Below are 17377 nucleotides of genomic sequence, written 5' to 3'. Positions count from 1 at the left end.
GAGGAAGTGGAGTTATGCGTTAGTAAGTTTACTGATGACATGAAGGTTGGAGGAGTTGTAGATTGTGTGGAATGCAGTTGTAGGTTGCAACAGGACATTGACAGGATGCAGAACAGGCTGGATAAGTGGCAGATGGAGTTCAACCTGGAAAAGTGTGAAGTCATTCACTTTGGAAGATTGAATTTGAATGCAGAATACAGGGTTAAAGGCAGGATTCTTGGCAGTGTGGAGGAAAAGATAGATCTTGGGGTCCATGCCCATAGATCCCTCAAAGTTGCTACCCAAGTTGATAAGATTGTTAAGAAGGCGTATGGATGGTTGTTTTTCATTAAAGGAGGATTGAGTTTAAGTGCTTCAAGGTTATGCTGCAGCTCTATAAAACCCTAGTTAGACCACACTTGGAATACTGTGTTCAGTTCTGGTCACCTCATTACAGGAAAGATGTGAAAAGTTCAGAGAGGGTGCACGGGAGATTTACTAGGATGCTGCCTGGACTGGAGGGCATGTCTTATGAAGTAAGGTCGAGGGAACTAACGCTTTTCTCATTGGAGTGAAGGTGGATGAAAGGTGACTTGATACAGGTGTACAAGGTGTTGAGAGGCATAGATAGAGCAGATAGAGCCAGAGACTTTTTCCCAGGGCAGAAATGTCTATCATGAGAGAGCATAATTTTAAAGTAATTGGAGGAAGGTTTAGGGAAAATTTCAGAGGTAGGTTCTTTACACAGTGAGTGAGAGAATGTGTTGGGTGTGCAGTGGTAGTAGAGTCAGATACATTAGGGACATTTAAGTGACTCTTGGATAGGCACATGGAAGATAGTACAATGAAGGGTATGTAGATTAGTCCGATCTTAGAATAGGATAAAATGCCAACATAATATCGAGGGACAAAGGGCTTGAACTGTGCTGTACACCCTCCCCCCGCCGACCTATCACCTTCATCCCCTCCCCCACTCACCTATTGTACTCTATGCTACTTTCTCCCCACCCCCACCCTCCTCTCACTTATCTCTCCACCCTTCAGACTCTTTGCTTGTATTTCTGATGAAGGGCTTTTGCCTCAAACATCGATTTTACTGCTCCTCAGATGCTGCCTGAACTGCTGTGCTCTTCCAGCACCACTAATCCAGAATCTGGTTTCCAGCATCTGCAGTCATTGTTTTTACCTGTACTGCTCTATGCCACTTTCTTTCATTAAGTTATTCTGTTCTGATACAAAGATTGGCTTTGAAGGTGTATGCTTAATGATCAACTTTTTAGTAGCTAGGTAATGGAGTTTCCCTTTGCTTCTAATCATTCAGTTAACAAGAACAAAAATACTAGTACTTGCATATAGATACAGAGCTTACAATGTTCCAGCACAAGTTTCTGACCAGTAAATCTCAGATTATAAATGGGGATATATACAAAGCTATTGTTGGACATACGTATGAAAACATTTTATTATACATAATGAAATCTAAACAAGAATGTTACTTCATTTTATAGCTGCAAAAAGCAGAATGTATTGATCATTGTTCCAAGAAACTGCCATTTCAACTCAACCTAATTTCATTGTGAAGAATCTGCTAATTGTGTCCATCTCAATATTAATTTCAACGTGGAACTGACAATTGTCATCTTCTTGCTTTGGCGTATAAGTTAACGAAGTGGTGAAACCTACACCACTTTCAAATGGTTTGTTTTCAATGCAGTTGGTTTCTTTAAAAGGGTAAATACCTTTGTACCAGGTGATGCAACAGTCTCCTAAAGCATATCCTGTAACAGTGCAGGAAATCGTTACAGGTTGGCCAACTTTAGGAGCTGGTGTTCGGCAAGTTATCGGTGATACCTCTGTTTTATCTGTTGGAATAAAAATTTAAATAAATAAAACTCTTAATAATGTAACAAAGATTTTATTTTAATTATGAAAAGGAACGCAACAATATTCAGTAGTTCTAGTAGCACTGTGCACTCCAACACTAGGGGTCTTTTGATTTTTCATCCCAACTTCTGCCATTCTACAAATGCTAAGCTACTTTACCAAGAGTCAGCACTGCTGCTGCAATAATTATGTGCCTTAATGTTCAAGATGAAAATAAAAACCATGGAAGTAATGAGAAAACATCTAGTTATCTTCTGTCCCAAAGTAGAAGACATGGAGTTCAAAGAAGAATGAAGATGGAGTCAGAGATGAGAAAAGAAACAAACCTATTCAATAATCAATATGTAAGAAGGAATTCTGTTCTTCAAACTGGGAAAAATTGAGTGAGAGATTAAAATGTTGTTAACCTCATGTTAGAAAAATAGTTAAAAGCGACTTCATTCGAATTTACACATATGGGCAAAACGCATGTGTTGCAAATCAAAATGGCCATGTTTCCAACATGAGAAATCTTCCCTAAATATGGTACACCTTGGGAATGGACAAAAAGAGAGCTGCAGAAGATACAGAGGACAGTTAGCATGAAATCATCGATTAAGCACAAAGTCACTCCATGCCACAAAATACTTCAGTCACTTTCAAGTCAGTGAGATTCAAGAAGTAGCCGTGAATGTATTATTTACCACATAACAATAGCTTCCACTAATTGCATTAAAGTCTATAAATCAGTATCAGTATCAGTAGTCAGTTAAGATTAGATTACTTACAGGCCCTTCGGCCCAACAAGTCCACACTGACCCGCTGAAGCGCAACCCACCCAGACCCATTCCCCTACATTTATGCCTTCACCTAACACTACGAGCAATTTAGCATGCCAATTCACCTAAACTGCACATTTTTGGACTGTGGGAGGAAACCCGGAGCACCCGGAGGAAACCCACGCAGACACAGGGAGAATGTGCAAACTCCACACAGTCAGTCGCCTGAGACGGGAATTGAACCCGGGTCTCTAGCACTGTGAGGCAGCAGTACTAACCACTGTGCCACCGTGCCACCCGCATTAAGTCCCAAACACTGAAATATACCACTTCAATCTGAAGGTAGCTACATAGATTTTGTTTAAATTATCTGAGGTCTTACAGACAGCAAGTTAGAAGGATTTTTGTCACAAAGAAATTGTCAATGTCTTCTTGTTGTACATTTTATTAATCTTCAGTGAAGCACAACACGAGATCCATATTACTCTTTCTGTTTAAACAGACATAGGTACCATTTTAAATAATATTTTTCTTTTCTTTGTATAGAGACACCTTTAAGAATGATTTTGGTGCATCCAGATTTACACAAACAACCAGCACTCCTCTCTCTCGTAAGCACCAGAGCAGAGACATCCATCAGAGACTGCATGTGAGGGGAGTGCACTGGGTAATACACAGGTCACTTGTGCAGTGAAAGAAGTTACTGACATAAGGATCAGAATTCCTTGATACTTTGCTCAAAACCAGAATAATCTAGCAGCTCAGCCTTCAATTGTGTGAGATAGAAGACAAATTCAGAATTGTGCAGATGATGGGTACACTGGAGGAGTCCTTATATGCACCGTAGCCCATCTTGAAATATTGAGTTGGGTCAACATACTAGAGACCATGGCAGCAAAGAGCAGTTCCTTCACTGTTGCTTAGTTTGCTGCAATACTGGTGTTATGTATCAGACCGGAGAAGGATTTGCCATGCAATTTTATTCTTCTCACTATTAATATTGACTACTTTCTTGGACAAATGGCCATGTACAACCAAGAGCCTTTTCTGTACCATGACCATGATAGTTCAAAAGGGTGGCAAGACATGCACATTTCCTGCAAGCCAATAAGATGCTGGAACAAAAAGAGATACGGAATACAGGTCTAAAGCAGGCAGTCTAGAGCAGGTCACCGATGGATTCACTGCCTTCGTGATAATTTAAACTGCATTTACTTCAATGCAAGAGGCCTGACTGATAAAGCAGATGAACTCGGGGCATGGTTGGGAACATGGCACTGGGATATTGTAGCTATTACAGATAAGTATGTCAGGGATGGACAAGACTGGTTGCTTAATGTTCTAGGGTATAGATGCTATACAAAGGATAGAAAGGGAGGCAAGTGATGAGAGGAGAGGGTGTGTTTGATTAAGGATAACATTACTGCTGTACTTTGGGAGGATATTCATGGGAGAATGTTCAGTGAATTTATATGGGTGAAACTAAAAAATAAGAAAGGATGATCACCTTATTAGGTGATTCTTCCCCCATTTCTCCCTCACCACAGTCATCAGGAAATTGAGAAACAAATATGTAGGGAGATCTCAGATACCTGCGTATAAATAATAACATAGAACATAGAACAGTACAGTGCAGAACAGGGCCTTCGGCACTCAATGTTGAGCCGACCTGTGACCTAATCTAAGCCCATCACCCGACACTATCCCATCAACATCCATATGCTTATCCATGGACTGTTTAAATGCTCCTAATGTGGCTAAGTTAACTACATTGGCAGGCAATCTGCCTCTGACATCTGTCTGAAATCTATCACTCCTCAATTCGCAGCTATTCCCCCTTGTACAAGCAGATGTCATCATCCTAGGAAAAGGACTCTCATTGCCCACCATATCTAATCCTCTGATCATCTTAGATGTCTCTATTAAATCATCTCTTAGCCTTCTCTCCAATGAGAACAGATCAAAGTCCCACAGGCCTTTGCTTCAGAGAAGGCAACATCCTGGTAAATCTCCTCTGCACCTTTTCCACAGCTTCCACATCCTTCTGTAATGGGACAACTAGAACTGTACACAATATTCCAAGTGAGGCCGCATACAGCGTTTTGTACAGTTACAGCTTGACATCACACCCCCGAACTCAATTCCTCTTCCAATAAAACCTAACACACTGTATGCCTTCTTAACAGCATTATCAGCCTGGATGGCAATTTTCAGGGACCTATGTACGTGAACACCAAGATCCCTCTGCACATCCACATGACCAAGAATCTTTCCATTGACCCAATATTCAACTTCCGGTTATTCTTCCCAAAGTGAATCACCTCACATTTATCTGCATTGAACTCCATTTGCCACCTTTCAGCTCAGTTCTGCAGTTTATCCAAGTCTCCCTACAAAATTCTTCCACACTGTCCACCACTCCACCAACTTTAGTATCATGTGCAAACTTACTAACCCATCCACTTATGCCTGCGTCCAAGTAGTTTATAAAAATGACAAACAGCAGTGGTCTCAAAACAGATCCTTGTGGCACACCACTACTAACTAGACTCCAGGTTGAATATTTTCCATCAATCACCACTCGTTGCCTTCTTACAGAAAGCCAGTTTCTAATCCAAACTGCTAAATCATCTTCAATCCATGCCTACGCATTTTCTCCAGTAGCCTACCATGTGGAACCTTATCAAAGGCCTTACTGAAGTCCATGTACACCGCATCAACTGCCCTACCCTCGCCCACATGCTTGGTCACCTTCTCAAAAAACTCAATGAGGTTTGTGAGACATGACCTGCCCTTAACTAATCCATGTTGACTATTTCCAATCTATTTCCAATCAAATTATTGCTTGCTAGATGATTATAAATCTTATCTCTTATAATCCTTTCCAAACCTTTTCCTACAACAGATATAAAGCTCACTGGTCTATAATTACCTGGGTCATCTCTACTGCCCTTCTTGAACAAAAACACAAATTTGGAATCCACCAGTCCTCCTCTGGTACTAAACCTGTAGACAATGACAACTCAAAGATCAAGGCCAAAGGCTCAGCCATCTCCTTCCTAGCTTCCTAGAGAATTCTCAGAAAAATCCCATCTGGTCCAGGGGATTTATCTATTTTCACATCTTTTAGAATTAATAACACCTCCTCTTTCCTCATTCCTTTCAAGTCTAATAGCCTGTATCTCAGTCTTCTCCTCTACAATATTCTCCTTTTCCTGAGTAAAAACAGATGAGAAATATTCATTTAGCACCTCTCTGAGCTCCACAGGGTCCACAAACAATTTCCCACTTCTGTCTTTGACAGGGCCTATTCCTACCCTCGTCATCCTTTTATTCCTCACATACCTATAGAAAGCTTTAGGGTTCTCCTTTTTTCTACCTGCTAGAGACTGCTCATGTCCCCTCTTTGCTCTTCTGAGCTCGATCTTTAAATTCTTCCTAGCTACTCAAACTCTCCAATGCCTCTTCTGAACCATTGGACAGTGAATAAAATTATCTCCGAGTACATCAGGACCTTGATCAGATGGGCCAATGGGCTGAGGAACTGCAGATAGAGTTCAATTTACACAAGTTTGAGGTGTCACATTTTGGTAAGCCAAACCAGGGCACGACTTATGCAGTTAATGATAGGGCCCTGGGAAGTATTGCTGAACAATGGGATCCAGTGGTGCAGGTGCATTTTTCCTTGAAAAGATAGTGAAGGCGGCATACTTGCCTTCATTGGGCAGAACATTGTGTATAAGTGTTGGAATGTCATGTTGTGGCTTTATAAGGCATCGCTGAGTCCAGTTTTAGAATACTGCATACAATTCTGGATGCCATTCTGTGGGAAAGATGTTGTTAAACTTGAGAGGGTGCAGAAAAGATTTACAAGCATGTTGCTGGGATGGATGGGTTTGAGCTATAGGGTGAAGTTGAATAGGCTAAGGCTTTTTCCACTGGAGCATAAGAGGCTGACTGGTAACCATAGGCTGGTTTATAAAATCGTAAGAGGCATGGATGGATGGAAGAATAGCCAAGGTCTTCTTCCTAGGGTGGAGGGAGACCAAAACTAGGGCATAGGTTTTAAGGTGAGAAGGCAAAGATTTAAGACGGACCTAAGGGGTACCTTTTTTCACATAGATGGTGGTGCGAGTATGAAATGAGGTGCCAGAGGAAGTGGTGGAGACAATTACAATTTCAACATATAAGAAGCATCTGGATGGGTACATGGTTGGGAGGGTTTTGAGGGATACTGACCAAATGCTGGCAAATGGGGCTAGGTCAGATTGGGAAGTCTGGGCAAGTTGGACTGAGGGGTCTGTTTCCATGCTGTATGACTCTTATAAATAGCTCACATTAGCCTAAGACCCAGCCAAATCATACCACCTGGATTACTATAGTTATATACTTTACAAATTTTGATCAAAACACTGGTGGCATTAAAGTTCTTTGCTATTCCTTCTCATCCTTGGCTAAATGTCAAAAAGGTCATTACTTCCGCCGATGAGTAGATGTTATTGGTTTTCCACTATAGTGTCACTAATCTGACTTCCTCTCTTGTAGAATTCTTATTAGATTAGAAATCCCTGTTGTATGCGATCCATGGCATATTACAGAGAATTGAGCATTAGGAACAGCAAAATAAATCTATCCAAAATTGTAAAAGTAATTTGAATAGGATAAAAGGCCAGCAATGACATTGTGGGCCGAAGGGACTGCACTATGCTGTACTGTTCTAATGTTCTTAAAAGTAACAATGTCTGTGTTTGGCATTTTTGTTCTTTTCACAGCAGCTACCAACCTGAGATAGTCAGGGTATTTTGGATACACGTACAGCTGTGTGTAACTAAGGCAGTGATAAATGATAACTGGGATGCTGGATGGAACCACATTAACACTGCTTCATTTTAAAGGATCACCCATTACATCACCCTAACAGCCAGTAATGAAGGCAGCACCTCCTCTCTACCTAAAATGGTATATCTGCATCATTTCGTGTGTCGTCTGAAATACCACACTGACATCACTATGGATTACAACCAAACATGTACGAAGCAAAAATTCTCAAGATGGACACTTTACCTGCATCCGTCGATCCATTTACTTGAGCAGAGGTTGTACTCTTAACACCTGAACACAGAAAGACTTAGTTAAATTCAACATTAGTTATAGAAGTTCATCCTTAGAATATTCAAGTATTAAGTAACTCTTCTAATAGTAATGAGCTAGAGAAATGATTGCTGGACATCTTGCTGAGATACTTGTATCAACAGTCACAGGTGAGGTGCCGGAAGACTGGAGGTTGGCTAACGTGATTCCACTATTTAAGAAGGGCGGTAAGGGCAAACCAGGGAACTATAGACCAGTGAGCTGGACGTTGGTGGTGGGCAAGTTGTTAGAGGGAATCCTGAGGGACAGGATGTACATGTATTTGGCAAGGCAAGGACTGATTAGGGATAGTCAACATGGCTTTGTGCGTGGGAAATCATGTCTCACAAACTTGATTTGAGTTTTTTGAAGAAGTAACAAAGAGGATTGATGAGGGCAGAGCAGTAGATGTGATCTACATGGACTTCAGTTAGGCGTTCGACAAGGTTCCCCAGGGGAGACTGGTTACCAAGGTGAGATCTCATGGAATACGGGAGAACTAGCCATTTAAATACAGAACTGGCTCAAAGTTAGAAGACAGAGGGTGGTGGTGGAGGTTTGTTTTTCAGACTGGAGGCCTGTGACCAGTGGAGTGCCACAAGGATCGATGTTGGGTCCTCTACTTTTTGTCATTTACATAAATGATTTGGATGTGAGCATAAGAGGTACAGTTAGTAAGTTTGCAGATGACACCAAAATTGGAGGTGTAGTGGACAGCGAAGAAGGTTACCTCAGATTACAACAGGATCAGGACCAGGACCAGATGGGCCAATGGGCTAAGAAGTGGCAGATGGAGTTTAATTCAGATAAATGCGAGGTGCTGCATTTTGGGAAAGCAGGACGTATATATTGAATGGTAAGGTCCGAGGGAGTGTTGCTGAACAAAGAGACCTTGGAGTGCAGGTTCATAGCTCCTTGAAAGTGGAGTCGCAGGTAGATAGGATAGTGAAGGTGGTGTTTGGTATGCTTTTTTTAAAAAAATCTGTCAGAGTATTGAGTACAGTAGTTGGGAAGTCATGTTGCAGCTGTACAGGATATCGGTTAGGCCACTGTTGCAATATTGCGGGCAATTCTGGTCTCCTTCCTATTGGAAAGATGTTGTGAAACGTGAAAGGGTTCAGAAAGGATCTACAAGAATGTTGCCAGGGTTGGAGGATTTGAGCTGTAGGGGGAGGCTGAACAGGCTGGGACTTTTTTCCCTGGCGTGTTGGAGGCTGAGGGGTGACCTTATAGAGGTTTACAAAATTATGAGGGGCATGGATAGGGTAAATAGACAAGGTATTTTACCTGGCGTTGAGGAATTCAGAACTGGAGGGCATTGGTTTAGGGTGAGAGGGGAAAGATATACAAGAGCCCTAAGAGGCAACTGTTTCACACAGAGAGGGTAAGTGTATGGAATGTGCTTCCAGAGGAAGTGGTGGAGGCTGGTACAATTGCAACATTTGAAAGGCATTTGAATGGGTATATGAATAGGAAGGGTAGTGAGGGTTATGGGCTGGGTGCTGGCAGGTGGGACAAGATTGAATTGGGATATCTGGTCGGCATGGATGGGTTTGACCGAAGGGTCTGTTTCCATGCTGTACATCTCTATGCCTATGACTCTATGAATCCAAAGTTATCACAGACTAACTATTCTCAGCAACAGTGAAAAAAATCTACTTGTCAATATGAAGTTTCAATGTCAAGTAAACAGTTGAATGATTACATTGGATTAAAGAAACTCAACATGACCATTATAAGATGGTAATGAAATGAAAACCGAAGGAACTTCAGATGCTATAAATCAGAAACAAAAACAGAAATTGCTGGAAAAGCTCAGCATTTCTGAGGAAGGGTCAATGGACTGGAAATGTTAACTCTGATTTCTGATTGCTTATATTAGAAAGATCCATATTGACAGTTCTTATTTTTTTCAGAAGACTGACGAACTGACCACATCAGGCAAGAACAAATGTATTTAGAAACCAAGTCACAGAAGTTCTATCAATAGAATTTCTCCAAAAGCTGCATTTATTTGGAGTTTTTTTAAAAAACAGTGAATAGAATGACCTCAAATCATATATCTTTCTCTTATGCAACACCAATTCAGGCTTTCTTCTACATACAATCTGTTGCATTTCTGAGAATTGGGTTATTGAATAACAATTTGCTCACTGTTGCTTATCATGAAATAGTTAGTGTTTCATGCCATTCCCCTATCTCTACCAATCAAATCAAATTCTTTCACTTTGACCTGGTCAATGACAAAAAATACTGTATCGCACATCAAACAGGAGTTTGTACAGAGATCTGCTGGCTTCCATTCTCCTAGGCCCACAATGGAATGGGACACCAGACTGACCGGCACAGGTAGAGATCATTTCCTAATGCCTGCTGCACTTCACCACTGGGGTCCCCTTCCCGTAACTCCTGTTTCAACTGGATGGGCCACTATATCAGGGATTGCTCATTCCCCCATAAATGGGGCCAGGGTTCTCGCTGTAAACACATATCCTTCACTACCTGTAACCCTTTTTGACTAACCCAGGCCAATTATCTTGTCCTCTCACGAGACCACGCAGATGAGCTCAAATAATACTTTGCATTGAAGGTATCCCTCTTCCCTTTATGATTGACACTGGTGCGATCCACTCTACCCTAACTTTGTCCTTGATTCAAAGATATAATTTCCCTCTCTGATGAACATGCGGAAATTTCTGGTTTGATGGGTGAACCTGCTGTTTACCCACTCACATAGCCACGTACTATCCAGTTCGAAGGCTGTAGATGTTCTATTCCATTTGCTGTCACTCAAGCCCTTGGTGTCAACCTGGCTGGACGCGATTTTCTTTGTTCTATGCAGGTAGAGATTGTGAACCTCGAAGAGGGCATATCAATATCTGCTGTCCCTGAAGCCTGCCCTCATAACTTATCGCTTTTCACTACTCCTCAACGGTGGTCAATTGATTTTTGTGCCTCTGACTTCACCCCTCCTTTTGATGTTCCTGATCCCCATCTTACTCTGTGCTCTGATCACACAGGCTGCTCTGTTCAGATGCAGAATATTTATCAAGCAGTCCTTGGGACTCCTCATTCTGTGACATTTCTTGGCCTCACTGAGGGACAGGAGGGCTCTGCCTTCCTTGTAGAGGTGCCATGTCACCTCTGGCATCAATCGGGACTCATTGCCCCTCATGTCACTCTCAGTGTTCACGAGGGTTATAGTGCAAAATATCTCGGATTTTAAGCTGCAGCTTTGTGGCAGCAAGCAGGTCCTTTTTATATTAGAAGGCAAACTTTCCCTCAGGGTTCCCAGATGTGTTTCTCAGAGCCTTTCTCAGTGATTGGCACACTGGTCCAATAAGCCCCCAACCACAGAGGTTCCTCCTGACTTGAGGAACATGAATGAGGACTCACTAATGCTCCCCTGATCCAAGTTAAGGTAAAGGCCAGTTTGCCCTTGCCCTCGATTCCACAGTACTCCTTGCGTCCAGAGGCTGAACAAGGAGTCTCTGACATGATCCAATCTTTCCTTACACAGGAAAGTTTAGTTCCATGCTCGTCACCTTGCAACAACCCGATCCTCCTGGTCCCAAAAATCGGAGTGGTGTTTGGTCCAAAACCTCCACAGTATCAGATTGTGAAACTTTTGCATCCCATTGTGCCCAACCCAGCTACAATTCTTAGTAGCAACCCCCCTGCCTGAAGCATGTGATCCATTCTTGTTGACTTGCAACGTGCTTTTTTTGCAATTCCCCACGCCCTGGACTCAAAGTATTTGTTTGCCTTCACATTTAAAAGGTAGCCAGGACACATGGACTTGACTCCCACAGGGTTTCAGTCAGTCATTCTCTTTTTACAAGTACTGCACTCCCAGCTGGCCACACTAACGCTCCCTGGAGGATGCACTATCATTCAATATGTGGATGATTTGTTCCTGGGTTAGCACCAATTTGGTTAATAACTAACAGGACACGGTTTACCTTCCATGAACACCAACTAGCCACGAAACGACACGACCAGCTATCCTTAGTAGCCATACACGCAGATGACAAGCAACATGAATTCGACTGGGACAACACTACTGTTATAGGACAAGTCAAACAGAGAACAGCCAGGCAATTCCTAGAGGCATGGCACTCATCCACAGATTCAATCAATAAGCACATCGACCTGGACCCAATATACCGGCCACTGCAATGGACAGCTGGGACTGACAACCGGAAGCGGCAGATTCAAACCACTACAAATGCCGGAGGAAAGATCACAGAAGCGCTTCACAGGAGGCTCCCAAGCACTGAGGATGTCACCTAGACAGGGGGCGAAACCTCTGCTCCACAAATTCCCAGCTCGGCCAACAGAACCACAACAACAGCAAAATGTGGAACGGTGAAGCCTGAAGTACCACATTTGAGCAATAAGTGTTGCGAATACTTACAGTTGCATAAGCTGTATCTTGCTGTAGTATTTATATAAAGCAAATTTATTTTTTCACTTGCCTGATAATTCATGTTTAATTTGGTGGTTCTCATTATAATGCTTTAAAAAAAAAACAGGATCTTGGTAAATTTATTTAATTTGGAGATTATTCATGTGGCACTGATCCTCAGTGGTTAGCGTCAGGGACCCGTATTCAATTCCATCCTCAGGCAACTGTCCGCGTGGAATTTGCACTGGTTTCCTCCAGGGATTCCAGTTTCCTCCTCCATCCATAGATGTGAAGGTTAGATGGATTGGCCATGCTGTGCTGGCTAGGTGGATTAGCCACGGGAAATGCAGGGTTACACAGATAGGGTGAGGGTGTGGATCTGGATGGGATGCTCTTTCAAGGGTTGCTGTTCAATTGATAGGTCAAATAGCCTGCTTCTACACTGTAGGGACTCTATGATTTAGCAAGTTTCATTGTTTGGCTTATAGTTTTTGCATGGTGGTTTAACAATGATTACTTACGCAGTTGATCAAGCACCCAGTCAACTTCTAAAGGCTGTACTAGACTTTCATGCTGTACTTGGCAAGTGTATTTCTTCCCAACATCAGCTCCTCTCAGTGTAGTCTTCACACTTGTTATCAAGTTATAGAGCCCATCATTTCCCAGTTTGGGCCCACTTTGATTGAATTCTTCCAACATTTTTTCACCTTCTTTGAGCCATGTTACTGTGATGTTTTGGGGGTAAAAAGAATGTATTTTGCAGTGCAAAGTCATGCACTCTCCTGCAACTGGTTTTTCTGCATCACATTTTATCCTGTTCAATTTTGGTGGGGCTGAAAAAGAAATGAAAACATTAACAAACTAAGCTTTTAACAGACAAAAATGGGGAAAATAATGTTGTCAGTAAATATATTTAATCCATTGCTCTGCACAAGGGAAGTCAGAAGAATGACATACCTGTAATTTTAAGAATTGTATCTTTCTGCTCAGTGTCCTCATGTCGTACTTGACAGATATACTTTGTTCCTTGGTCTTGCAGTACATCTGGCAAAATAACTAGAACACTGGTGATACCATAGGATCTATCTTCATATTCTACCTCACTGATTTGATGATGATACTTGCATTTGTTCCCATTGTCAGGAGCAAAGATGGTCCTTTCCTGGTCAAATCGCAGAAGTTCTTCCAATTTATCATCCCGCCCGATTCGTTGCCATGTGATTTGAAGAGGTTTAAATCCAATGATAGAACAAATCAAGGCTGCAGGCTCATTATGATGGACGTGAAGTGGCACCACAATGTTTGACATCTTTGGTGGGACTTTCGGAAAGGGAAACAAAATAAAGAAGGCATCTACTGAAATTGAAACAATTTCCATGTCTTAATAAAAACAAGAAGAAATTATTATTTTTAACAGGTTGAATTTTCTATAATGTTATCAGACTACAGATGGCAAAACTGCATGACCTCTATTAACAACATATTTCATTGTATGGACAAATACACAAGTTTACAAAAAAAACCAAACAGATTCATGAAGCATAAACAAATTACGAAAATAATGTGTATATGATCTACCTTGTTTAACTTCCAGTGTTATAGCTTTTGAAGCAGGTTGGGCAAGAGTGTCATGGTAAATATTAAGAATTAATTCAGCCCCATTATCACGTTTTACATCAGGACAGACTTCAACCATGCCCTGTAATTTGAAAGTCCTGTCACTGTTCTCGGATAAAGTTGGTTTCCAAGGCGAAAAGGATTCATCTGGCAAATAATCAGTTAGAAGAAGGCACCCTTCATTTTGATTACTTCCATTTTCTGTAGTTCTCTGTGTGCAATACCTATAAAAGATTTTTGTTCCACTTTCATTCCCCGTCCTCTTCAACATTAAAACAACTTGAATCTTAGAAGGTCTAAATCCATTGACTTGGTAATTAATGAAGTCTCGTTTAGAATGTTGAAATACAGAAGGTTTGCTGAATTCAGTAATTTCTGGAGGAACTAATAAAAGAAGATTAAAACTTAATAATATAAACATTCTTATTTGCTTACTCTGTTTCACTTTCTTGCTTGGCTACAAGCAGAATGCTTATGCAAGTCATGAATCTATGTTCTTTTAAATTATTCGGTCAATGGATGTGGATGTCACTGGCAAAGCCAGCACTTGTTATCCTTGCGGAAATTCCCTTGAATGGAGGGATTTGCTCAGGCGTTTCAGAGACAGTTGAGATGTAAATTGGCATACATCTGCAGTCATATGCAACTTGCAATTCCGGATTTATGAATTGAATTTAACTCCACTAGTTGCTGTGATGGGACTTGAACCAATGTTCTCCAAAGCATTAGACTGGGTTTCTGGATTACTAGTCCAGTGACATTAGCAAACACCACAATATGTAAGCAGTAGTTTCAGAAAGGTTTACACTGTCCTTTCTCAATCCAAAAACAGATTTTAAAAAAACATGTAAATTACATCCAATGGAAATTTTGGTTGGGATTCTTCCCTTTTCATTTCAAAGTGAATGCATTAGGCAGTCACTTACACCAGAGAGATAATTCACCCTACTGCCACAGAATTAGTTCATTAAGAGCTGAGCAAGGGCATTGGAGTCCCTGAATCCCAATGTTTGTTGGTCAAAGTCTACTCTGTTGGTGATCCAGCGACAAGAAGTTGTGTTCTTTAATCTTCTTCTCACAAGATGTGGACATTTGGTGGTAAGTGGAGGAGGTGGTAAGTGGCAAGACTTGACTCAGATTTGGGGGAGGTGGAGGGGGCAAAAGGATATGGATTTCAGAATCCACCCCTGTGCTCCCTACCCAACTCAGCTGGTAGGTGGTCAGTTGGGAAACTAACTGCTGTTCTTCCCTGCTGGGAAATAGGTGAACAAGAAGCTGGTGGGGGAAGGCACACAAGTCACCTATTCATTTGACCACATTAGGTCCTTAATTGTTGGCAAGTGGAGTATGTGTGAAGAGAAAGCTAATTCAAATTCAAGCCAATCACCATATAGATTTGGAAACCTTTCACTATTCCTTTAGTGTTGCCAGATTAAATTCCTGGAACTTTCCTCCCTAATGACATTTTGGGTGGCACGGTGGCACAGTGGTTAGCACTGCTGTCTCACAGCGCCAGAGACCTGGGTTCAATTCCCACCTCAGGCGACTGACTGTGTGGAGTTTGCACATTCTCCCGTGTCTGCGTGGATTTCCTCCGGGTGCTCCGGTTTCCTCCCACAGTCCAAAGATGTGCAGGCCAGGTGAATTGGCCGTGCTAAATTGCCCGTAGTGTTAGGTAAGGGGCAAATGTAGGGGTATGGGTGGGTTGCGCTTCAGCAGGTCGGTGTGGACTTGTTGGGCCGAAGGGCCTGTTTCCACACTGTAATGTAATCTAATGACATTGTGGATATACCAGCACCAAGTGGACTACAGCGGTTCAAGAAGGTAGAGCACTTCAACCCTTTTTAAGAGCAACTAGAAATAGGCAACAAATGCTGGCCCAGACCATGACATCCATAAAACATGAGTAAATTTTAAAAATCTGATGAGAATATGCACAATGTGTTTGAATACAAACACTCAAACTTTGGGACACAATTTGTGACTGGACTTTCTACTACAGCTAAACGTAATCTTGAAGTTTCTTTCTCTATATATCACAGTAGGAGCACAAACAGCTCAGTTGGTCGGATGGCTGGTTTGCGATACAGGGTGATGCCAGCAACGTGGTTCAATTGATGTATTGTCTAAAGTAACCATAAAGGTCCTTCCATTTCACCTCTCCTGAGGTGTGGTGACACTCAAGTTAAACCACCACCAGTCAATTTCCCTCTAACTTGCAAACATTCATCAGAGAATATGGGGACTTGACCTAAGGAGCACAAACACCCCAAGGTCTCTTATAGGGAATAGATGCAAGTAGTAGTCAAAAAATTACAAGATTGCTATATTCATAAGTGGATGTGTTACCTCCTCTTCTTCTCCGATAGAGCCATCCAAAAGCTAAGAACACTGGACAAAACAGCAATGTACCAACTATACTTGCAGCAACTGCGAAAGCTGAAGAATGTTTTTCAGGCTCTGAATTGAAACACAGGTAGAAAAGCATTTAGTCTAAAATTACCTCAGAAAATAAACTACCCCATCCATGCTGTGTTGTATTAAACAAGAATTTAAAATAATTAAACACAATAAAGTTTTTAAAGAATTTGAAATGACAATCCTGTACAGTTAATATCCTCTCTTAAAAAAGAAGATGCTAGCATCTGGCAGGAAGTATTACTGATAAATTCAATTAAGCCCAAGAGATAAAATGGTCCAGGTGAAGCTCTTATGGTGCAGTGGTAGTGTCAGGAAGCCTAGGTTCAAATCACACCCATTGTGGATGTGTGTCATAACATACCTGAACAGGATGATCAGAAACAAAAAGGCGCAAGGCTCAAACAGAGAAATCCATCAACCCCATGGTATGTACTCCACAGCTAATTTTGTATCAAGGGAAAAAAAAATTCAGTTGTAGATGGGGATAGTCAGGGAATACCCATGGAAATGAAGTTACACTAACATTGTTATAATTTATATGAATGATAACTGAAACAATTGTTTCAGAGCTGTACCCCAGTAATAAATTCAGTGCTGTTGGACCGTTTTGAAATTAAAAGGATCTGGACTGAAACCATTAATATTCATTCGATATCACCAATACCAAATATTGGCATTAAAATGGTACAGAAATACCCATCTGGGGAAGAAAAGTAAAACAATTCGACAATCCTGGGGCATCTTTACTTAAATAAATGCAAAATTACACAATATTTGTTATATCAATGATTTATTTTATTTTTATCGAAAGGATGTTGGGAAACTTGAAAGGGTTCAGAAAAGATGAACAAGGATGTTGCCAGAGTTGGAGGATTTGAGGTTTAGGGAGAGGTTAAACAGGCTGGGACTGTTCTCCCTGGAGCGTTGGAGGCTGAGGGGTGACCTTATAGAGGTGTATAAAATTATGAGGGGCATTGATAGGATAAATAGACAAAGTCTTTTCCCTGGGGTGGGGAGAGTCCAGAACTAGAGGGCATAGGTTTAGGGTGAGGGGGAAAAGATATAAAAGAGACCTAAAAGGCAAAGTTTTCATGCAGAGAGTGGTATGTGTATGGAATGAGCTGCCAGAGGAAGTGGTGGAGGTTAGTACAAATGCAACATTTAAAAGGCATCTGGATGG

The 17377-nt window shown here is 41.5% G+C and overlaps 1 protein-coding gene across 2 annotated transcripts in view; it reads right to left on the bottom strand.

Annotated features, from left to right (window-relative positions):
- Positions 1-999: 999 nt before the first annotated feature.
- LOC140493678 (uncharacterized) overlaps positions 1000-17377 on the bottom strand; it is a 28661-nt gene continuing 12283 nt past the window's right edge. For both annotated transcript variants that reach the window (XM_072592406.1, XM_072592407.1), the window contains exons 4-9: positions 16126-16236; positions 13738-14160; positions 13117-13479; positions 12681-12992; positions 7686-7733; positions 1000-1841 (exon numbers count right to left, since the gene is read on the bottom strand). In XM_072592406.1, coding sequence (XP_072448507.1) covers positions 1540-1841; positions 7686-7733; positions 12681-12992; positions 13117-13479; positions 13738-14160; positions 16126-16236 — 1559 coding nt within the window. In that variant the 3' untranslated portion in view covers positions 1000-1539. The remainder of the gene's footprint in view (positions 1842-7685; positions 7734-12680; positions 12993-13116; positions 13480-13737; positions 14161-16125; positions 16237-17377) is intronic.

The sequence above is a fragment of the Chiloscyllium punctatum genome, chromosome 22 (genome assembly GCF_047496795.1).
Source record: "Chiloscyllium punctatum isolate Juve2018m chromosome 22, sChiPun1.3, whole genome shotgun sequence".
Lineage (NCBI taxonomy): Eukaryota > Metazoa > Chordata > Chondrichthyes > Orectolobiformes > Hemiscylliidae > Chiloscyllium > Chiloscyllium punctatum.
The sequence above is the reverse complement of the archived record's forward strand: the minus strand, read 5'-3'. Positions and strand labels throughout refer to the sequence as shown.